Source organism: Diorhabda carinulata, chromosome 3 (assembly GCF_026250575.1).
Source record: "Diorhabda carinulata isolate Delta chromosome 3, icDioCari1.1, whole genome shotgun sequence".
Lineage (NCBI taxonomy): Eukaryota > Metazoa > Arthropoda > Insecta > Coleoptera > Chrysomelidae > Diorhabda > Diorhabda carinulata.
The window spans coordinates 3,317,973-3,342,357 of NC_079462.1; the positions used below are offsets into that span (position 1 = coordinate 3,317,973).

The window sequence follows — 24,385 nt, forward strand, 5'->3', positions numbered from 1 at the left end:
TTGTACAATCCATTGAAGGGTACCGTCAATATGTAGACCAAAACAGGGAGATCGTTACCCATGGTAGAATGTAAAGCTTGTTTATCTAGTCCACATCAAATTACACCGATGTAATCCGCAAATAAAATCAATTTGCCATGTGTCTGTGACATCATTAATGATTAACAAAAAAAGGCTCGGACCTAAACCTGAACCATCTGATGGTTTAAAAGCCAATGATGATTTTAATCGATCACTTTGATATGAAGAAATTTAATAACGTTATTTCCTTTAACTGAATTTTTTATTTCAATTATTTTAACTCCTCGTTTGGTTAGATTAAAGTTTAAAAGAGTAATATATTAGTTATTTGTTATCATCCACTTGACGCTTCGGCCACTTATCTGTCTTCTATTGACAGAATTGGTTTTGAAGTTTGACGCACGTATATTTGGCGCTGGATTCATTTGACGTGGCGCTTCAATCGAAATTATGCCACGTGACTTCATATAACGTATAGTTAGCTCTTTTTTGGCTTGTCATTGTAAAAATATATTAACTTTGATATATTATTAGTAAGTATTTAAACGAGTACATCTTGAAAATGATTGCGCCTACTGGAGAAATAACTTCCCTAAATTGATACCGTTCTTTTCAAATAACGTTGGGACTTGTATCGATACTTCGTGGTCTACATGAAATTACAGCTTGGAACTTTCTCGTGTAGATAAAAATGTCATGAATATAATTATGTCTGCATTGTTATTTAATAAACAATGTTATATTTTTTTAATGATTGATGGAGAGTAAAATATCAATAATTATATTTTTAAAACGAGAAATCGAACAATTTCACACTGGATTCATACCACTAATTGCATGGGAGATTATGCTTTCTATTCTTCAAATTCTTGTAATGACTGTTTTTTTGTTCTTCATGACAAGTCAATTATAAATAGTTGAAATTATATAATAGCGAAATTCTATTCACATTATTCAAATATTATTTATTGCTTCATTTTGAAAAAGTTTGTTTATGTACAGGGTTTGTCATTATAATTTAATCAAAGTTAGTAGATACAAAAAATGCTTCATACAAAATTCCAATCATTTTTCAAACTATTAAAACCACCTGGTAATTCCAGTAGTTGTGATTGTGATTAATCGACAAACTGCATTTATGACACATTCAATAAAAGTATCTATAAAACATAAATCACATAGTAGTTGAAAAATTTTAAATATTTTCACTTTGTGAAAAGGTGAAAATACACTTTCAAATATTCCCAACAATGTGAGGGTCTGTGAAAGTTTTAACAGATTAAATCTTAAGGATTCTTAAAAAATCTGACATGACATAAATTGTTCAATGTACATCTAATAAGGAATTTACTGACAAATTTGTCAAAAAATGCTACAAAACCTAAAGGAAGACTTTAATTTATATGTTTTATAGTGCTTATTTTACCAAACCCTGTAAAATTGCATCGAAGTTTCGGTTCTTTGGAATCTTCTTTGTTTCAGAACCCATAAAAATTTCTTCCTTTACTTGGGCGTCGTTTATTATGGGGAAAGCTTCTCATGTATTTGTATGCAATCTACAAGATTCTCATACTTGTTTTTTGAAGCCCTCTAAAACTGAAACGAAGCTCTGGTCCTTCGGAATCTCTTTTGTTTTAGAGCCCATAAAGATTTCTTCCTTTATTTGGGCGTCATTTATTATGGGAACAACTTCTTATGTATTTCTAAGCAATCTACAAGATTCTCATATTTCTTTTTTGAAGCCCTCTAAAACTAAAACGAAGTTTGGGTCCTTTGGAATCTTCTTCGTAAAGCTTGTTATGGGGAAATTTACCTTCCATGAGCTTGAATGCAGGTTCATGCTTATTAAAAGCTTTGACAAATGACGTTCCGATTTACCATAACTATCGATTTGGAAACGTAGGGAATCCCCATTACCTAATTACGAGCTGTACCATACGAGCGGACCTTCCGTTATTGAAGGAACGTTGAATCAACATACTTTTACTAACAAATTTTGTAAATATTTGTTGAAGAACTTGTTTTAAATATTCAACAGACTCATTTTTTCATATTACAACTGCATTTTACTCAAATATTTGCTTGATAATCTGTTTGGTGGAAGACGGCTTGAGTGGATGATTATGACATGTTGGTCTGCTAGATCCCCAGACCTCACAATAGTGGATTGATTTTTTTTGGTACGGGGAAGGTTAAAACAAATAGTTCATCAAGAACACAAAACAAAATAACTCGCCCAGTTCGATCAATTACTAAGGAGAAAGTATAGTTCTTCCATTATAAATTGCAGAAGAAAGTTATGCCAATTTTTACTCCTCGTAAACATCTAACAAACCGTTAGTCCACGTGGACTCATCATCTCCACTGTTTACCAATGAAAACATCGAAACATAAACATAAAGGCATTTCTATTGGTTGAAGCTGTCGGAAGGCGTATGTACACAATTTCTTCGTAATATACTTGCCAGACAGTCTGCGATAAGCAGTGGGGTCGATGATGAGATTTATTTAATTCATAAATCTCTTTAAATAAATAGAAATCGTGCGTTCTTTAGACCATGGGTGAATAAAGACAATGAAATTGCACAGTGCAGTGAGAATAAAGGCAGGTATGAATTTAATAATGAAGATTTAGATGTACATAATACGTATTTCTGAATTAACTGGAGTAAATAGCTTTGGAAATACTGTGTTGAACATGTTATCAAAGAAGAGTATGTGGTATCACCATCTTTACAACCCGTCATAATTCAATCAAATTCTTTTTTTCTTTTGTCTTATTTGCAAAGATTTTATTCTCCTTTATGGTTTATGCTTTAAAATTTCGTTTTTCAGAAATAAACGAATGAGGTACAAAAAGGACGCTGTTCAAGTCTGGTACCCTGTTTAAACCAAACGCCCTTACAGACAGGTACATTTTACTCGTCTATTTACGTTTTATAATTTTATATTTGTAGCAAGTTAACGAGGTATAATATTTATAAAAATGATAAATTTATAAAATGAGGTATCTAACAAAATTTTTATAATCTGCAATTGGTATTGGAAGAACTATGCACCTTTCGGGCACTTTTTTGGGGGGATTAATGGCGAATATTTTCATTTAATTAGTATTAAACCAAAATAACGGTTTTAGTAGATTTATTTGCTTTCAAAATATTGAAATGTTTGCATTGGTTATTAGAAATTTTTTTAAATATATATATTTAAATGTTTTAAAGCATTCCGTGGAAAATTATTTCCTGGGGAGAGTTATTAATCGATGATAATATTTCAACGAATTGTCGGTTAGAATGTTGACGAGGAAGTATTCTTTTAAAACGGTGCGCAACTGTACTTTTTATTGATTTCACTTTGGTTGAGTAATCACAACATGAATAGGAACTCAAATTTTTTTCATCCCGACTTACGTAATTTTGTCATTTATGCGGTAGGAATTCAAAAACGTTTATAAATGCAATAGGTTTACATAATGCATTTGAAAATAGTCAATAATATGATAACATTAATTGTTCATTGTACATTTTACAAGTCAATAAATAATTTTTTTCAAAGCTTTACTCCTTAGACCTTTTATCATGTTTTTCTGGATAAATCGTTTTATTTGATAGAAAATTAGTTCTGAAAAACTGGTAAAGTATCACCCAAGACAAAGTAATTAGAATATTAGGGCGTTAACTTCAATAAAACTGACTTGGAGGACGTTAGCATTTTGATGAAGTTAACGAAATTTACAAAGAAAATACAAAAGATCCGAAAGGAACTGATATTTGGGTTGAGAAGGCTTATTCTAAGGAAATCTTGGAAGAAAGAAGACAATTACTGCCAAAACGAAGATGTAGCACACCGCCCGGAGAGGAATCTTTAGAGCAGCAGCTGGAAAAGATAACACGCAAGGCAAAAAACTAAGCAACACAGATATGCATGTCCAGCAGGGAAATTACAAATGCAACGAACAAGGAATATGCAAAACTGGACTAGAATCACCAAGCAAAAACGAATAATAAACGCAGGAAAAAAGAATACAAAGATAACGCTTTTAAAATGGTTTCTTCTAACACTAAAAGTATCAATGGAAAGGAGATAGAGCTGGAGAATGAGTTTAAAAAGGTGGAAGTATCTATTTTAGACCTAAAGCAAACAAAAAGAAAGAAAAAAACATCTAGTATTGTTATGTCATATGAACCTAAAGAAGATGATGGTAAAAATAACAAGGATACATTTTGGAATAACCAGAAACAGCAAAAAATGCCAAGGGATTTTTAAAGGAGGAGTGGGAAAGCAAGACGGAATATATAAAAGAATACTTGGTATTTTATTTTGCTGGTACATACTGTATAGATCACGGAAATTTACACATGCAAATTGTAATTTCTAAATATGAAGGCGTTAATTTGCTGAATAGATTTTGATGCGGGTAAATCGTTCCAGTGATATCACAATGAATATTCTACCTTTGGAGAAAGTTAAATGCAATGAAGAAATGTGCCAATTGAAAACAAACGCTTATAAACAAAGCTGTCGATTGTTTTTTATCATAAGAAGCTTTTGAAATAATCAAAATGAACTTTTTCTCGACGATATTTATCTAGAGACTAGTCGTATTAAGTTACGACATGTTTAATTCGACCATTAGACCATTTTTAACAGATTTTTCTTCAACTAACAACTACCGGTTTGAAACTTATTAATTACAGATCGACGAAGATTAATATTAAACCTTTGGATGTTTCAAAAAATGATATTTATTCAAAGAAATGCATTTTCAGGGTAAGTACGCGGGTTGCCAACTAAGTTTTGAGATAGGCAAATAAAAACAAATATTTATAATTGAATATGGCTTCATTGTTTTTCAAAATTAAGACCAAAACACTTTCGCATACGTTTGAATCAATTATTGTCGAAGTACCTCCACAACATGTGATTTGAACGCATCAACTGTTTCTTCAGGTTTAGAAAAACGTTTTGATCTCACAATTTTTAACCTGCAGGAATAAGAAGGAATCAATGGGTGCCAAACAAGGTTTGTACGTTGCATGATTCATCAATTCAATGTTTTGAATGTTCGAAAACGTTTTTGTTTGAACTGATGTGTCAGATCAGATCAGAACTTTTGTTGGATTTGGCTCATAAACCCCATACAGTCGATTGTTGTTTATATAGACGTCTTTTGAAGCACCGCTATTGAATTTTTTGACCATTTCTTTGCACCAATTGAAACGAGATGTTTTTTGAGCGATTGTCAAATTATCCGGCTACCAACAAATCTTTTTGACAGCCAAATATATTGACCAACTTGAATGTTTCAAATATCTCGAAGAGCACACATATAACAGCACGTTCTGAGTACGTTTACCATTAAAAATGTCAAACTTTATGATGACAATGACAAGTAGCAACCCTCGTATACGAGAACTACTTTGAGATACCACGAAAATAGAAGAGTTAGAGCTGGCTACGTGGAAAGTTTGAGGCTCTCGTTAGACCAGATCATCGTTTGATAATAAAGATGATGAGTTAAATTTAAACACTCTAAATCAAATCGAAAATGTCAAAAATAACTTGTTTTATTGATATGATTACAAATAACAGAAGATATCTGATTTACACCGTTATAACTTTTTTCTAGATTAAAATATGTTTTAAAATACTAGAATTAAAAAGACCTTGACCGTCGACAACTTTTTCTAGAATTATAGAAACGAATTTGTAGGTATATAACTTACGTTACTTATCTAACACACCTCGTATTTTATTGTTTTTGCTTGGCACTTAACGTTTAACGTTTAAAATGTGATTCTAACAATGAAAAAGTGTTTTAGTGGAGCATTGTTTCCGGTCACGAGAAAATAAATGAAATAATGACTTGGACGATAATAAATATCGAGAATTTCACAAAGAAAAAATTGAAAAATTATAAAAAAACTATCTAGTATATCCTCCCTAACATTTCTAAGAAAGTCAACAGCTTTTTCAATCACTTGCAGATATAAAATGGATAATTATATTGTTTATACTCTCAATTTAACTTTTACCCGAGGTACATTATTTAAATGTAATATCGGAAATGGTATTTGTGAAAAAATGACATTTTATGTGAAAAAAAACCTTGAAGAATCAATGAAACACCAAAGGTTTATGGTACTATGATGTAAATTTGCGTATATTAAAATCTGTAAATGGAAATAACGTAGTAACTTTGAAGTACGTCTTTCACACTAGAAAAAAATATAAAAAAGTGCAAAAATTATTTGTTCAAACAAGCTAAAAGGTATATTGAAGCCATTTTGAAAGAAATCTAACAGAAATTCGTACTCAATGTACAAATTACGGATCTGTATCATATATCGAACATAAATCTATTAAAAGCTTTCTTGTAAGAAAAAAATATTTTTGTTTCAGGCTAACAAATCCAGTGAACAAATAAGCATCATGCTGAAATAGCAAAAATTTTCAATAAAATGCTTTAATGAACTGTATAACTATTGTTTTCTATAAAAAATCAGTATAATAATTATTTCCTGACATTTCGATTAGTCAGAAAAAAGTGGCAGCCACGTAAGTTAAGCTACTTTTCAAAACAATCGCGTGTGTAAATTTATCTTTGCTTTTTGATGAAAATAATGCTGACCAATCTCAGCAGTAGCTTCAAAAGTGTCTCTGCTCTATTGAAAAGAAATATTTGTTATTGGTTTGCTAAATTTAAACTGGTCGTCCAATTGAAGCGGTTACTCCACAAAACATCAGAAAAAACTCTACAAATTGATTCATAGCAGTGTTTGGCCATGTTTGCACGTGATAAAATAGATTTTTTGCGTCGATATGAGACAATGGATAAATCATAGATTAATCACTTCACTCCGAAATCCAAAAGATCATCATCTGAGTGGACTGCAGCTGGTGAACCAGGTACGAATCGTCCAAAGGCAAAACAGTTACCTAGGAAGGTTAAGGCTTTAGTATTTTGGGATGCACATGGAATATTGTTCATCGACTATATCCAAAAGGGAGAAACGAATACTACATAGAGTTGTTGAATGCGAAAATCAAGGAAAAACGAAGAAAAAACCACTGCTTGACCAACACAATGCACGGATTCACAAGTCGACTTCGAATTGCTTCCTTATCCACCATATAGTCCAGACCTAATCCTTAGTGACTACTAGCTCGACGTCGAGAAATTAGAGAAGCGTTGGAAATCGAATTTTGCCATTAAAATATGTTTTTCTTAGTTAGTCTCACGATTTTTTGATTACTGTGGAAAATATTTTTATTTATTCAAGTAATCATACAAATAGTACATGATTTTTGTGACTTTAGTAAATTAATTTATCATTAAAATAACAGAGATAGATACCATTCAAATTTTAATCACGTATAAACATTATACAAGCTATAAATCGCTACGATTTTTATATACTATTTTGAACATATCCCCGATTTCTAAATTAAAGTTATTTTAGACGTGACCACGTATATGTGCCTGAATTTTTCGTCCTACATTTGAAACAAAAATCAGTTGAGGCGAAAGGCATCCCTCCCGGGAGGCAATTAAAAACATATAAAAATTAATTAACATCGAGGTATTATTTATTCAATTTTAAACTATTAAAATTAAAAAATCATCCCCGGAGCTACAGCTACGCTACGGAAAATCATGTAGATATATGGAAACATTAACCAAAAATAATCTAGAGAGGCTTAAACCGCACTAAAAACTGTATTTTTAAAATTTTCCGCTGGAGCCCCCCCTAATATTACCTCGAAAAGGCCCCGCGGTGGCTATCGCCACCAATGCCCAAAATGATAATGTTTGGACCTAAACTTGAATTAAATTCTAATAAATTTTTCGCTCAAAAATATTTTACTTGCACATTTTTTCACAAAATTCTTCACTTACCGGTGGTGGTTCAGAAGTCGAGTACTCAGAAGGCGTATACTCGGGTTTAATAGTCACTGTAGCCATAGATTCTGGTTGAGGTTCCTTCTCCATGACGAAAAACTTTCCCGAAACACTCGGTATAGATTAAAAAAAAAAAATGAAAGTAAGAGGTGCGCAAAGCAGATAAGTAGAGTAGTCCTCAGATGTTTTTCAACGGCCGCTGTGACCGACTGGTAAGTAGAGTGTTGGAGAGGTATCCTTGTAGCTGGTCCCCTACCATTTGAACGTGACGACACTGTCGAAGGTGAAAGAATGGATAGGCTGTTAAGGAGGAATGATTTTATTGCATTAAGAACGGATGAGAATTATTTGCGATTGTTACTTACATTATCTCGTTAAAATCATTCATTTTATAAAATTATAAAAGACAAAGAGAATCCAATTTGTCATTTTGAAAGTTATTTTTTAAAATATGAATTTGATTATGAAATTTCATACATCAATTCTCAATTTTTTCAATTATTTTTTACATAAATATATCAAATGTTCATATCTCTATTATTTATTTAAGATATATAATTTCAATCCCCGAGGAGGAATAAATTATTATTAGAAAGCTTGTAATATATTTGAAGAATAAATACACTTCGGAATATTATTGCCACAAGCATAAAATAATCATCTTTACTACCAAATATGCAAAGGATTTCCTCAAATTTTATTATTAGAAAAATTTTGGGCCAAATAGCACTCAAAAATTTAAAATCGTGGTCCGAAACCAATCTAAAAATGGCGAGCTAATATAATATAATAATTTTGGAAAAAGAATATTCTTTGATTTTCCGGAATAATATTGAAACCTACCTACGAAATTTCACAATTCGTCATTATCAAGATAATATTGAAACCCAAGAAATTCCACAATTCGTCATTATCAAGATAATATTGAAACCCAAGAAATTCCACAATTCGTCATTATCAAGATAATATTGAAACCCAAGAAATTTCACAATTCGTCATTTTCAAGATAATATTGAAACCCAAGAAATTCCACAATTCGTCATTATCAAGATAATATTGAAACCTACGAAATTTCACAATTCGTCATTATCAAGATAATATTGGAACCTACGAAATTTCACAATTCGTCATTATCAAGATAATATTGGAACCTACGAAATTTCACAATTCGTCATTATCAAGATAATATTGAAACCTACGAAATTCCACAATTCATCATTATCAAGATAATATTGAAACCCAAGAAATTTCACAATTCGTCATTATCAAGATAATATTGGAACCCAAGAAATTCCACAATTCGTCATTATCAAGATAATATTGAAACCCAAGAAATTCCACAATTCGTCATTATCAAGATAATATTGAAACCTACGAAATTCCACAATTCATCATTATCAAGATAATATTGAAACCCAAGAAATTCCACAATTCGTCATTATCAAGATAATATTGAAACCCAAGAAATTTCACAATTCGTCATTATCAAGATAATATTGAAACCCAAGAAATTCCACAATTCGTCATTATCAAGATAATATTGGAACCTACGAAATTTCACAATTCGTCATTATCAAGATAATATTGAAACCTACGAAATTCCACAATTCATCATTATCAAGATAATATTGGAACCTACGAAATTTCACAATTCGTCATTATCAAGATAATATTGAAACCTACGAAATTTCACAATTCGTCATTATCAAGATAATATTGAAACCTACGAAATTCCACAATTCATCATTATCAAGATAATATTGAAACCCAAGAAATTCCACAATTCGTCATTATCAAGATAATATTGAAACCTACGAAATTCCACAATTCATCATTATCAAGATAATATTGAAACCCAAGAAATTTCATAATTCGTCATTATCAAGATAATATTGAAACCTACGAAATTCCACAATTCATCATTATCAAGATAATATTGAAACCCAAGAAATTTCACAATTCGTCATTATCAAGATAATATTGGAACCCAAGAAATTCCACAATTCGTCATTATCAAGATAATATTGAAACCCAAGAAATTTCACAATTCGTCATTATCAAGATAATATTGAAACCCAAGAAATTCCACAATTCGTCATTATCAAGATAATATTGGAACCTACGAAATTCCACAATTCATCATTATCAAGAAAGAGGATTGATTGATTCATCGATATAAGAAGTGATCCCATTCCATGGTTTCGATCTACCCACTCCACGTTACGAATCACCTCTTTCCGTAGATCCCAAGCCCTCAATCTGTCTCCTTGGAATTTTTACAAGAAAATGTGAATATAAAAATATTGATTAAACTGAAAATAAAATATGCTTTCCATTAAGAACACCGTGGAGACACAATCACTGAACAAACTGATGAGTTAATCGGCTAGACCTTGTAAATTCAGGAGTCTTAATGGCGGGATTTTTCTGTTAGAAAGATGGGCACCAAATGTGTGGAGGAAATCTCTGGCACCTGGTTCCTGTTAATACAGAAGACCTAATGGTGAGCTTTGTCTTTTTAGAGCGTTTGTTAAGTATTATCAGCAGAATGAGTATCAAATGTCTGGAGGAAATGTTTTCAGGAAGTTTTAGGATGAAAAAGGTTGACGGTAATCTCTGGCACCTAGTTCATGTTAAAACAGAAGACCTAATGGTGAGCTTTGTCTTTTTAGAGCGCTTGTTAAGTATTATCAGCAGAATGAGTATCAAATGTCTGGAGGAAATGTTTTCAGGAAGTTTTAGGATGAAAAAGGTTGACGGTAATCTCTGGCACCTGGTTCCTGTTAATACAGAAGACCTAATAGTGAGCTTTGTCTTTTTAGAGCGTTTGTTAATTATTATCAGCAGAATGAGTATCAAATGTCTGGAGGAAATGTTTTCAGGAAGTTTTAGGATGAAAAAGGTTGACGGTAATCTCTGGCACCTGGTTCCTGTTAATACAGAAGACCTAATAGTGAGCTTTGTCTTTTTAGAGCGTTTGTTAATTATTATCAGCAGAATGAGTATCAAATGTCTGGAGGAAATGTTTTCAGGAAGTTTTAGGATGAAAAAGGTTGACGGTAATCTCTGGCACCTGGTTCCTGTTAATACAGAAGACCTAATAGTGAGCTTTGTCTTTTTAGAGCGTTTGTTAAGTATTATCAGCAGAATGAGTATCAAATGTCTGGAGGAAATGTTTTCAGGAAGTTTTAGGATGAAAAAGGTTGACGGTAATCTCTGGCACCTGGTTCCTGTTAATACAGAAGACCTAATAGTGAGCTTTGTCTTTTTAGAGCGTTTGTTAAGTATTATCAGCAGAATGAGTATCAAATGTCTGGAGGAAATGTTTTCAGGAAGTTTAAGGATGAAGAAGGTTGGCGATAATCTCTGGCACCTAGTTCATGTTAAAACAGAAGACCTAATGGTGAGCTTTGTCTTTTTAGAGCGTTTGTTAAGTATTATCAGCAGAATGAGTATCAAATGTCTGGAGGAAATGTTTTCAGGAAGTTTTAGGATGAAAAAGGTTGACGGTAATCTCTGGCACCTAGTTCATGTTAAAACAGAAGACCTAATGGTGAGCTTTGTCTTTTTAGAGCGCTTGTTAAGTATTATCAGCAGAATGAGTATCAAATGTCTGGAGGAAATGTTTTCAGGAAGTTTTAGGATGAAAAAGGTTGACGGTAATCTCTGGCACCTGGTTCCTGTTAATACAGAAGACCTAATAGTGAGCTTTGTCTTTTTAGAGCGTTTGTTAATTATTATCAGCAGAATGAGTATCAAATGTCTGGAGGAAATGTTTTCAGGAAGTTTTAGGATGAAAAAGGTTGACGGTAATCTCTGGCACCTGGTTCCTGTTAATACAGAAGACCTAATAGTGAGCTTTGTCTTTTTAGAGCGTTTGTTAATTATTATCAGCAGAATGAGTATCAAATGTCTGGAGGAAATGTTTTCAGGAAGTTTTAGGATGAAAAAGGTTGACGGTAATCTCTGGCACCTGGTTCCTGTTAATACAGAAGACCTAATAGTGAGCTTTGTCTTTTTAGAGCGTTTGTTAAGTATTATCAGCAGAATGAGTATCAAATGTCTGGAGGAAATGTTTTCAGGAAGTTTTAGGATGAAAAAGGTTGACGGTAATCTCTGGCACCTGGTTCCTGTTAATACAGAAGACCTAATAGTGAGCTTTGTCTTTTTAGAGCGTTTGTTAAGTATTATCAGCAGAATGAGTATCAAATGTCTGGAGGAAATGTTTTCAGGAAGTTTAAGGATGAAGAAGGTTGGCGATAATCTCTGGCACCTAGTTCATGTTAAAACAGAAGACCTAATGGTGAGCTTTGTCTTTTTAGAGCGCGTGTTAAGTATTATCAGCAGAATAAGTATCCAATGTGTACAGGAAATCTTTTCAGGAAGTTTAAGGATGAGAAATGTTGACGGTAATCTCTGGCACCTAGTTCATGTAAATATAGAAGACCTAATGGTGAGCTTTGTCTTTTAAGTGCGCGTCTTAAGTGTTATTAGCAGGATGTATATCAAATTTGAGGAATTAGTCTTTTCGGGAAGTTTCAGAATAAATTAATTTTGTGTATTCTACATTCTACAAAATTTGGAATGGGTTGCAGGAAGTATCGAGATTTGTTACATACAACAAATGTTTCTTTGCACTGATGGAAGTACGTCGATTGTTTTGTCCTATGTAAGAATTTTATTTTTGACAGATCTGATCAGGTGGGACAGTATCTGTTGGAATAATTTTGCAATACTGCTTGTCACTTCTTTGATATAAATATATTATGATCTGATTTATCGCTGAAATACAAATATAATGAGACGTACTGAAGTCTTTCCAATACCAAAAACACCGCCCCATAAGCAGTGTAGAACATTATTATTAGCTCTCCCTACATCTAAAGTTTTGCTATGTGCCATTGTTTCGAATCTATAATTACATTAATCCAAAATTTTCTTAAATGAATGATAATGTCAGATTATTGAACGCCACTATACACGCATGCGTATTCAATTTATGCAAAGGGTAGTTGGCAGTGGTTAAATTTACAGCAACAGATTTTTAACATCAAAAATTCAGTGGAAAATCAAAATTAATTATAATTTGCGCTAAAATGTGGAATAAAGAGAGGATTTAACAATACGAGGGCTATTCAAAAAACATACTTTTCTACAAAATTATGAAACAAATTGTGAGACGTAAATATAGATCAGGACTATAAGGTGGATTGAGGAAAACCATCCAATTGAATTTTAGTTGATTTTTAGTATGATATGATACCAAAAACTAATTTTTATATAAGGGTGTAGTGCATTGGATCGTTACATTTTTTTAATTCATTTCAGCTTAATTTGGTTTTAACATTAAACTTCAACATCTGTTTGATTACCTGTCCCAGAACCATTATAACGCCTATAATCGGTTATTTATCAATTTTAAGTTGTTTTTTGAAAATACGCGCTTGTTGGTTGAGGCTAAGGTTTGTGGATTAACCAGGCCTCAGAGTCCGTGGAGAGTGGTGTAAATAGGGCAGTTTTCTCCTCATGTTTCAATGGGAAACGACATCTTCATGGAGAACTTCACCATAAAGATGTGTCTCAAATAAAGTGGTGATCGGTTACCAAAAAATGACCATGATTTTGGAATTGAAGTAGAGGTCTCGATGATGCCAATTAATCCACACCACGAATCTGCAAGGTTTGAGTATTGTTAATTATTTTTTGGGTGAATATAAATCATTGATAAACATAATAATTAAAGTTCATAATAGAATAATGGGTGGCCAAAAGGCATTAAGCACGTGGGAATACTGATATCTCCCACCATAGGCCTCCCCCATGCAGTACTGACACTCCGGGTCGTCCGTGATGCCCATAGTATAAAGATAGCGGCTTAGACAATCGCATCTGGTTAGAAATCCAGTAACTAGTCGAATTTTCGAGAGTATTTAAGTAGTGCGTTGTTTGGTAAAAGAGGCAGAAGGTCCATCTGTGTTCCTTAGCTTGTCTCATACCAAGTGCTTCTATCCATCTCCACCGATCCTACCCTGGGTGATAGCAACAGTTTTGGCAATACCAAGTATGTGTTCTAAGCTCATTGGTGGATTTGATGACTCCAGTTTGGCGAGTGACTCGTTGCCTGGTATCAAAAGGAACTGGATATTACAGCCATCACTTACCAGTTCTTGTAGAACTTTCTTGCACTGCTCTTTTTTCTAAATAAACTGTGAATTATCTATCTTTCAAAATAAATACTTGAACAAAATTTATTTCTATTCGAAAAGAACCGTCAATTTTGAGACTTGCTTATTTTCCCATCAGATGGCAGTTGAGCCATAATCAGAATTTCTACTGCAGTAAGAAAACTATTCTGATGGCAACTCGGTCGATTCCTCGCTCTTCTCTACTGCTATGATTTTTATTTTTCGTTTTAATAATTTATTCCTCGCACATTTCTGGTTATGATTTTATTGAAAAGAATACCGGGGATTTTGTACTCACATAAATACAAACTGTATTCAATATTTCTCATTATCTTCACGTGCTTTTATTTATTATTTAAATTGAATGTTGTGTGCGTGAATTTACAAGCTTGGAGCCATGTTTCGAAACTGGTAAGGTAAATAATTTCTTAATAGTTCCATACAGAAAGTGATACAATATATTTTTGGTGCATTTTCACTCATAATGTGCTAATTTATTAGAATCAAAATCGTTTCGGTTTTACTATAGAGGTCATAATATGCATAATGAAAACTTTGTTTAAAACTAGTTGAGGAAAACATCATGTGCGAGTTGTCTGTTCTTATATTTTTTGTTGTTTGCTCTGCAATTGATAGCATCACTGGGAATCATCGGAGCTATGAGAAGTAATGCAAAAGCAGCACTAGAAGCAATCCTAACCTTACTTCCCACTATATAAATTGTAGTCTCTAAAACCGAGTACTAAAATCACCAAAATGGATTTCAAGAGAATGAAAACAAACATAAAATACAGCATAAAGGAATAAGAAATATCAATAAATGGAATATGAGGCGGTATTTTTTTTTTTTCAAAGAAACTAAACATCTAGAAGCCGTACAGACTAAAAACTGATCCTTCAACCAGAAATCGACGTAATAGAAAAGACTGTTAAGGAAAAGTGCTGAATTAACACAACAACAAAGGATCAGCTGGGTTCCTGGACACTGTGAAATACAAGGAATAGGCTTGCCAAAAGTGGAACTAGGCTAGGGTGACCAAATCATTTTCCCGGTTCCATATATCCATGAAAAATAACAATAATCGCCTCGTAATTATGAATATTATTTAATAAAAATAAAGACACAAAATGTTGGGTTCTCTTAACAATCACTGCCAAGAGATGGAGTGGCTCTATCTCTATCTTGAAGGAAAGGGTATTTCGCACTGCTTCCGGCCTTCCTAATCATTTCCTTTTCCTACAAAACACAGTCCATTTTATAGCTGTAGAGAATTTGTAAGATTGACTCAAGAGACTCCACTTCCATCTTGTTTCTTTCATCAGTCCATTGTATAGTTACGAAAGAAAAAATTCTTTCTACGTTTGCGTTGTTTGCGATTCCTTTTCGTCATACCACTTTTCAAGGTTTTCTTCAGTGAAATTTTTTAGTATTCCAAACTGATCAAATAGAATGGAATCGTCAATTTCAATTTGCTTATCTTTCAAAGTATTTTCAAGACTTTCCCATTTTGGCACTTTTTTTAATAACATCCAATCGAAAACTAACAATGGTGAAAATGAAATGCTCCACTTGCTTAAATATTCCATACAGGTGCCATAAAACTTGTCAACTTCCTCTTTAAAACTTTGTTCAACTGATTGTGATACTTCTGCTTTTTTAAGAACTGATTTGACATTAAAAGGGATGAAATTCTCTTTTCTCCTGGTGACAGTTTCAAGAACATTTTTCAGGACTTCCATTATCTCTATTACACTTTTCGTGCTCCCTTCAATTTTCGTTATTCCATGCTGTGGTTGGCTGTGAATAAACCAAAAATGAGCTTCACTGATAGGATTGCTGAAAAATTGAACCAATATGTTGTTTGGGGCTTTTTTTCATTTAGGAAAAATTCTTTTAGGGGTTCAAACAGCTTGATGACTCGTTCAACTGCTACGTACTCACAAAACTCCTTAAGCCCTCCGGTTCTAACGGTGTATATTTCATCAGATGTCTCATTTGTTAGGGAACTCACCCTCAACAGTTTGGACTGAATTCCTTCAGTAATATCGAAAAACTGAACAACGAATGGAAAGATTTTTGCAGCTTTATGGTCGCTGGCATCAGTGGAAATTCCGTAAGAAGCAGACTTTTTGATACCATCAAGACTTTCCTTAAAACTAAACTTTTTTGGAATAGATGAATCATCAAACATCACCCTATTAAGCTTATTAGTACAATCACTAGATCTGAAACTTTGGTGATCACTATTAATAAACAAGAAAAACCGGTATTTTTATTCCTTTTATCTGACACTTGACTGCACTGACATAACCTCAACCACTATTGAACAACGTTGTCAGTTGTAACGTCACACATTATTATTTTGGCTACTAGGTTAGTGGACGTTGTTAGTTCACTTGATTGACAACAGGTGTAGTGATTGTAGCACCACAGCCAATCAACTGCAGATGTGAGTCAAAAGTAACCAAGCAAAATCTTTATAATTTTGAAAAATTATTTCAAAATTGAAATCCGGGACTTTTTTGCGTCCCGGGATAATTTTTCGGGACACCTTATGTTTTTATGATAAACCGGGACGTTTGGTCACTCCAAACTAGGGGGCAGTTATTACCGATAGAACTATTTAAGCAAGCCATTGATATAGGATATTGGGACATTGGTTAAACATGAGTGATTGCAAGATTTTTAAAGCGATTTGGTCAAGGAATAATGAAGGATAAATAAAAAAGATTCGCGAAGACTATAGAGTCGTCAATGAACAACGTACTGATGTCACAAGACTCCAGAAATGGGGACAACTATTGCAAAGAGTGTAACGAAAAAGAAAAGATCGAATATCTGCTTTGCTTTGACGAAAAAACGACGTCAAATGCTGGAGGACGGACTTAGTAGTTTCTCTCGAAAAAATAACAGAATTAGATCTTGGAAAAATGAATCATTCTGGGTTGGAAATGCTTGAAAATGAAGTTGAAAAGAAAGATGGGAGGGTACTTAACTAAATTTCCAAATTGTACAAAATAAAGGATAAAACTGTATGTCATTCGAATGATTCACGACTTATCTAAGTTGAGATTATCCTTACTAACCTAACCTATATTTTTTGACGATATGTAGCTATTGAATCAATTCATTATTCACTTTCATTAACGTGAACTAGTCTTGAATACTTGTTTGGACGATTGTATATATCACTTTTTCTCGTATTTCTGTGTAAACAGCACGTTTATTTGTGTGATTGTCTAAAATTAAAAATAAGGTACTAGTTTGCAAAACGTAATATTACAAACAGTTCTAACAAATAGATTTTGACAGCAAGACCAAATTGTACAGAGCGGCGTAGTTCTCATGTTATCCTGGTTTTAAGTGTTGTAAATAGCCATGGCGTGGCGCTGCTATCTGGGTAGGGTAGGGATGAAAATTTTGACATAAACCGTACAACCTAAAGTGTCACGTGCGCTCCAATTCAAAGTCCTTCGTTTCAAGGCTTTTATATAAGACTGAGGAATGTATTCTTTCATTTACATCTAGTAATTCGTTCCACCTGGTAACGTGGTGTTTTTATTTGCAACGTTCTGTTCAAGATACGTACAAACAAGTAAAATGAGATTAAGATCGGGGTTTTCAACGTTTTTTACTTATTTGGTTTGATGATTAACATAATGTGAGATGTTCACCGTGTAATTTATACATCAAAATATACAAATGAATTTTGTTTCCGAATTTTTTGATAATAAAACTATTTAATAAATAATTAGTTTTCTTTTTTTTAATTTTCAGTGCAATCTCTATGAAAACGGTGTTGCTATTGGTTCTTTATGCGCGCCATTATGTATCACAAGAGACATTCACTCCCTGACGTGCCATTCCTTCGAAGCAACTAAAGAAGCGGTTTTCAGTGCTGAATGGCACGACACACGTTTAGGTAATTTTGTCATTTACATCAATTTATTGGTATTAATGAAACAATTGTATTAATAAAAGTGAAGGTCTGCGCTAATTGAAGTATACAGACTAAAAATTGTTGTGTGCATTGTCTGGCGTTAAAACAAGTATCGAATAATGAACGACCGCAATAAACAAAATTATCAAAAAAAAATTATGTGATAATGTCCTCGTTTAATGAAAATCTCTCTTGTTCAACTGAAACTTTGATGTTAGGAGACAGAAAAAAGTTGCTGGAGACCAGATTTGGCAAATACGGTGGATGGTCAACCAATTCGAAGTGCGGTTCTTGAATTTTAGACACGGCGACACTGAAATGTGAGACGATGCACCGTCCTTTCGTTTTCTTTAAATACAATTCAAGGTGGTTGATGAACATAATACTATGGCTATTCCCAAAAACGGTCGACTCACTTTCACGACCTATGATACCGTTTTGGGAAATGTGTCTTCGAATGCGCTACTGGTCCAAAGTATGTTCCATTGATTGATACCCCGATAGCTTTCTGTCTTTTTAACCTTAAAATCTTAATCTGTCAATCGTCTAGTATCATTTGGTAAACCTCTACCACTAGTTGTCACAGATTTTAACCGTCCGGAATGATGTAATTTTAATGTTCTAATCTAAATAGACTCAAACCGACACGATTCATGATTTCACCGAGTTTTAACTACTAGACAAATGAATTTAAAACAAATCAAATCGGAACACGTGAAGTAACTTGACGTAAGTCAAGATGACAGCACAGAATGACATAAGCAGGGCCGTCAACCACTCAGAATGAAAATCTTCAACATCGAATGTTCGTCGTCGATCAAGCCAAGGTTACTAGAATAATAGAAGGTTTGTGACACGCGCACGCTTTTGTAAACAAACGATCAGCTGCTAGAACACCAGCTACGTCATTATTTTTACATTTTTGTTTTATTTATATTTTTATGTCAAACTGAACCTCACTAACATTATGTTCGAGTTATGAGAATGCGTGTTAACTCTTGCTGATTTGGCTATACAAACGAATATATTTCTAACTAACGAATTCACAGCTGTGACGAACCGGTGACGTCACTTGTCTACTGCGCATTATTTTCTGATGGCTCGATATCCATTCGAAAGGCGTTATTAAGAATGGAAAGTACGTCGAAACAAGTTTGAAACCACTAAACAAACATTATATCTTATAAATAACTTCAATAAAAAATTTTTATTTTTTCAGTATTTAAATCAGTTCCAAAAAACATCCAATCCATCCATTGGTTCGACAATGGTCTAGTGAGATATCCCTCGGAAAAAGAATTCCTACAAACTATAAGAACTATAGTGAAGAACAAGTTTAATTTAACCTTAGCTTACGATACAGCCATTAGATTGTCCAGACTCAAGCCCACTTACGAGGAAAAAAATAAAATGAAGAGGAGAAAGGAAATGGACAACTTGTGGATGCTGCTACAAGATAATGAGTATCTTCTTTCGGCTTTATTTGCGGAAAAGGACGTTTTTCCTCAACTTTTAGGTACTGTCCGTATCATAAAATTATTTTTTTTTATTTTTGAAAAGTTCCAGAAGTGCTATAGGGCTAAATATGGGGGTGTGGGCTTCTCCCTCAAACGTCATTAGCTCAGCTCCCTTCCAGTAGAACCTTCAGCCGCAACCACTCTGTGGTGTTTAACAATCGACAAAAATTAGTCCAGGCCGAAAGGGGACGCCTCTGAACTGGATCTCATGCTTTCATCCAGAAAACATCTCTTTCACTAATCCCTCCTCCACCGAAGATTGTATGCGCACGTCTCAAGAGATGCCTTCGTAGAATAGCTTGGTTCACAAGCATTTACAAGCCCTTGTATTTGGGCTCCGATGTCTTGGTTACTGCCTCTTCCGCTGAGGTAAACATTCTGCTCCACTGAATCCACTATTCGGTAGGTCGTCTCTACTTCCCACTTTTTCCATTTCATTACAGTTTTCCCTTTCTCGTGAGGTATTCTCATTTTTATTTTTTCTCTATCCATGGTTGTTTCCACAAATAGCTAAGAAAAATGTTAGAGCTAAGCGTGTTAGAGCAAGATCTGTTTTCAGTGGGGTGCCCTTACCATTCAGCCGTCGCCACGATGTCTTTTAATTTAGCCTCGGGACCTCTCGGTCTAGATCAGATACATTTTGTGTGAACAGAGTCACCACGAGAAGGATGTAATCGATATCAGATATCCCCAATCGTATTTAGAGTATCTAGCTGTCTTGGTGGCCAGTTTATGGATGCGCAAAGTTCTTACCGAATATAACGCTGGGATGATCCTCTTTCCATTCAGATTTATCCCGATTAAAAAGATTTCCAGAAGCCCAAATCGGTGGATAGGGTGATGCGGATCGATAGAACGGCCAGCACGATCTCCTGATCTGACGCCATGTCTGACCAATTCTAATAAAGAATACAATCCCATTACACGGTTCACTTTCAAATCTATTTGTCAGTGTTAGGATATAAATTCACTGTTGCTTTTAGACAGTTCATCAGATGGATTGATGCTATCAGCTTGACAGGTTGTTTTATCTGTCTATTGTTTTATGAGCTTTAAAAATTATTTAATTAATTGTCTATGATTAGTTCTCATGAGCATGATAGGTTACTGAGGCTTGCAGTTTTTATACTTTTTGGTATTTCAACATAAAAATAACTGATAGGTATTGAACTTTAGTGCAAAATGTGAGTAATTCGTTCAATAACAATCATTAAACATCTAGAATGTATTAAACAACAATAACGCACGAAAAAAGTAATAGAAATCGGTTTTTGGAGGTTATGTACATTCGAAATTTCCACTGAAAAATCAGTTCTGGGATGCTCAATCAGCTGATAACTGATCTATCTGATCCAAGGTCATAGTTTCCGAAAAGCTCTAAATACTCTGTTGCTTGGAACATTTGACATAGTTAATTTGTAATTAATACGCAATCATGTATCGTAATTTTAGGTACTTGCGGTCCTTATTATGCTGTAGAATATCTAGAACCGATACCAGCGATGTCGTCATTTTTAACGGCTAGCGACAGTATGGAAAACTGGGGAAAACGCTTAAAACTCGGCGTTTTGATACTGGATCTTTTAGAAAAACTAGAAACGAAATTTCGCGAGCCCTTTCACTTGTGCGATCTTAAGATCGAACATTTCGGTTTGATTAAGAATCAAAACGCACTCAAGTTCATCGATTTAGACGGGGTACTACCGAAATCAGTCGTCAATTCTATTATCAGAGATGTTGATTATTGCAAAAGTGATAATGACTGTGATTTTATTGATTGCCGTTCGAGATGCGAAACAGGAAACAAATGTAGTAACTATGTGACTAATGACAATTTGCAAATTGTTTGCGAAAAGATATTTTTAGGTAAGCATTTTAATTAATATTAATTATTTGTTTATTCCATTTTATATCGTCATATCTCTATAACGTAACTTGTGACGCTTAACTTCGTAACCCTTCTGTAACTATACATATCCCCCCCACTTGCGAATATTCGTTCCCTCTCAGCTGTGCGTTAATGATGTTTGAACGAAATTGAAATTAACTTTAAGAGTGTCGTCATATCTCTACTATTCAGAAATGGCGAGTACCTTCAACTAAATTTAGGTTATGAACTTAGTCGTTTTTTCGCGATGATTAGTACACGAGGTATGACAAGCAATGACTGATATTTAAATCACACTTTTGGTAACTTCTAATGTAGTACCTAACCTGCTCTAACTATACAAATTTTTTTCACTTCAGCGACTGAAATTTACTCGTAGAGTGTGTGGTAATGATTGTTTGAGTCGTTCACTAGGTTTTAGTTGGCATAAAATGTTCAAAGAGGGTTATGCAAGCGTGAAAAATAGTAGACCGGTCGAAGTGCATACTAACACGCGCGTACGCACCCCAAACCGCCAATATCGTCGATCAACGTTTCGAATGATAGCAAACCAACTAATTATGAACGTCTGGTAGATTTGTGGCTACCACTCCGACCTACTCATTTAAAAATACGTTATACGTACATCTTCTTTTATGACTTAACAATGTTCCTTCGCCCTCCGCTTGTTCTATGGAATCTCAAATTTCTTTTTTGCCGGAATTGCTCTTTTTATAACCTTCCATATGCAATTTTTATAACCCTGCCGAATATTCCTTGTAGCACGTTTCAGATATAACCGACATACCTACGTTTCTCTACTTATTCTTTAAATTAATCGAAGTTTGTTGTGTTATAATCGCCATCCTCGTTTCGAAGACACACGCCAATACTAAATTCAACATTTTGCGATGAGGAAAATGGGTTCACAATAACTTTTAGCTTCCAGGAAGATTCTAGCACTTCTATTAGTCAGATATATCACTTTCCACCCCAAAAATTAGAAATTTTGTAAAGGGAACGCATTTTAAATCGATTCAGAATATATAACAGACATCAAGAATAGCTATAACGGCGTTGTAAAAGATGATTTTTTTAATATTTACAAAAAAATCCAATAAATTAGTGATTTATCATGCTTTATTTGAATTCTGACAAGTCTATTTTCAAATCATCCAAATGTCTTATGAAAGAGTTCCAAAGCAAATTACGATTACGATTTGACGGAAGAGTTAAAGAATCCAAGGAAAAGTTACATAAATATTATCCTGATAGTGCTCTATACCATGAAGACAATGGCCTGAGCGTGAGCTACAAGGCCCCACTTTGGAGTTAATTTTTGGAGAAGTAGGATATGATTCCTAACAAATCGAAAAAGAAGTTGTGGTAGTTTGGTTCCGCTACCGGATGGAGACCGCATAAAAGCCTCATTTACATATACTTCCGTGAAAACATTATGGAGTTTTTCCAGTCGGTCGTCCCTCCGATTTAGCTTAGCTACTAGTACATAGCACCAGGGATTCTTGGCTTTAACTGGACCTCAGAGTTTGAAGCTCTAGATGGAGGAAGGTTAGACAACCTTAGGATCCGAGGCTGTTAAACGTCTCGGCACTTTCCTAGAAACCCATGCTTTGGGGATAGTGGGTTCTGTGATCCCTGTTTGGTCGGAGCCCTCGGAGAGAAGAAGAGGTTTTGTGATGGTACCTGCCTTTGCAGAGCACTTGCAAATTTGATAGATTAGGGATCAGATACGATGGCACGATTGCGTCCGCCTTGGATTAAGCTCATAAAAATGAACTGTCCTTAGCACCGTAGGCGTTGGACCACCTCTTCAACGTCAAGGTCAAAAGGCTACTTAAGGGGATTCTGAAAGGTTTTAACCGTCTTAATTGGGTGGACAAGGGGATGATCCAGTTAAAGAACATTTTTTTTAAATTATCTTGAAGAGTTAGGGAAAAAGTTGTACATTATAAACAATTAAGTTGGAATCTGTGGAGCCGTTAGTGGTATTCATACTGAACACACTGTTTAAGCCAACACTCACAATTACAGTGTCTGCCGCGCGTTTCGATAACCAAGTTATCGTCTTCAGAGATACTGTTTACAATTTATCTTCAGTCAGTCAATATTTAGGGAAAAAGTTGTACATTATAAACAATTAAGTTGGCATTTGTGGAACCGTTGGTAATATGAATACTGTTTACACTACCACCCACCAACACTCACAATTACACTGTCTGGCGCGAGTTTTTTAGTTTCCCTTCTGTCTCTGAAGACGATAAATTGATTATCGAAACGCGCGTCAGAAGGTCTAACTGTGAGTGTTGGTGTAGTGGTAGTTTAAACTGTCTGTTCATTATAAACAATTGTTTACCAAAATAATAGATACTAATAGTTTGATAAATTATTAAATAATTGTTATTAAATTTAACAACAATTACAGGAAATCCCACAATCAAGAACGGAAACTTGAAGCAAACAAAAAGACGGAATTGTAATTATTTATGAACATAGCGTTGGTAAAATCGAAAGGAGTATTACAAAACTGAAAATATCCACTAAAAAAACAATATTTGCAATAATAATTATAGTTATTAAGTGAAGTAATAAAAAATAAAAGCACCGCCCCAATGTTCGAAAGATTATTTCAAAAAAAAAATTATAGATAATAAGATTTTGTTTATAGGATGGAGAATGTCAAATACGGTATTAGTTCCTGGACTTTTGATGTCCCAGCACACGCCTTCCGAGCTAGCATCCCTTCTGAGGCAATGCGCTAACCCAGAAAGTGAGGAAGGTAAACCGAGAACGGCTCCGGATATCGAAACGAAGAAGAGGCTCTACAACGCACTTTCAGAAATAGAGCAGACCGTTAACGGCGATTTTTTCTTATAGATTTGTTACATTTGATATATAGATTTGTGAGTTATATAATAAATATTGTTAAATTA

General features: G+C 34.0%; 3 protein-coding genes across 3 annotated transcripts in view; 2 read left to right on the plus strand and 1 right to left on the minus strand.

Moving 5' to 3' along the window:
- LOC130891609 (putative mediator of RNA polymerase II transcription subunit 12) overlaps positions 1-8,225 on the minus strand; it is a 40,546-nt gene extending 32,321 nt beyond the window's left edge. Inside the window, exon 1 of the mRNA XM_057796444.1 lies at positions 7,922-8,225. Within this exon, the coding sequence (XP_057652427.1) occupies positions 7,922-8,014 (93 nt within the window). The 5' untranslated portion in view covers positions 8,015-8,225. The remainder of the gene's footprint in view (positions 1-7,921) is intronic.
- A 1,615-nt stretch (positions 8,226-9,840) lies between these two features.
- LOC130891611 (uncharacterized) lies at positions 9,841-11,632 on the plus strand. The gene is made up of 2 exons (XM_057796446.1): positions 9,841-11,327; positions 11,557-11,632. Exons 1-2 carry the CDS (start codon positions 10,374-10,376, stop codon positions 11,569-11,571), a joined length of 969 nt encoding a protein of 322 aa, XP_057652429.1. The 5' UTR covers positions 9,841-10,373; the 3' UTR covers positions 11,572-11,632.
- Positions 11,633-14,161: 2,529 nt separating this feature from the next.
- On the plus strand, positions 14,162-24,385 carry LOC130891610 (divergent protein kinase domain 1C). Its single transcript, XM_057796445.1, has 5 exons — positions 14,162-14,520; positions 17,888-18,032; positions 19,270-19,566; positions 21,020-21,433; positions 24,121-24,385. The coding sequence occupies exons 1-5, from the start codon at positions 14,368-14,370 to the stop codon at positions 24,327-24,329; spliced, it is 1,218 nt and encodes a 405-aa protein (XP_057652428.1). The 5' UTR covers positions 14,162-14,367; the 3' UTR covers positions 24,330-24,385.

Coding starts and splice junctions, on each gene's coding strand:
- LOC130891610 (XM_057796445.1), top strand. CDS start 14,368: ATGATTTTATTGAAAAGAATACCGGGGATTTTGTACTCACATAAATAC. Junction 14,521..17,887: donor GGAGCCATGTTTCGAAACTG/GTAAGGTAAATA, acceptor TTTAATTTTCAG/TGCAATCTCTATGAAAACGG. Junction 18,033..19,269: donor ATGGCACGACACACGTTTAG/GTAATTTTGTCA, acceptor TTATTTTTTCAG/TATTTAAATCAGTTCCAAAA.
- LOC130891611 (XM_057796446.1), top strand. CDS start 10,374: ATGTGTGGAGGAAATCTCTGGCACCTGGTTCCTGTTAATACAGAAGAC.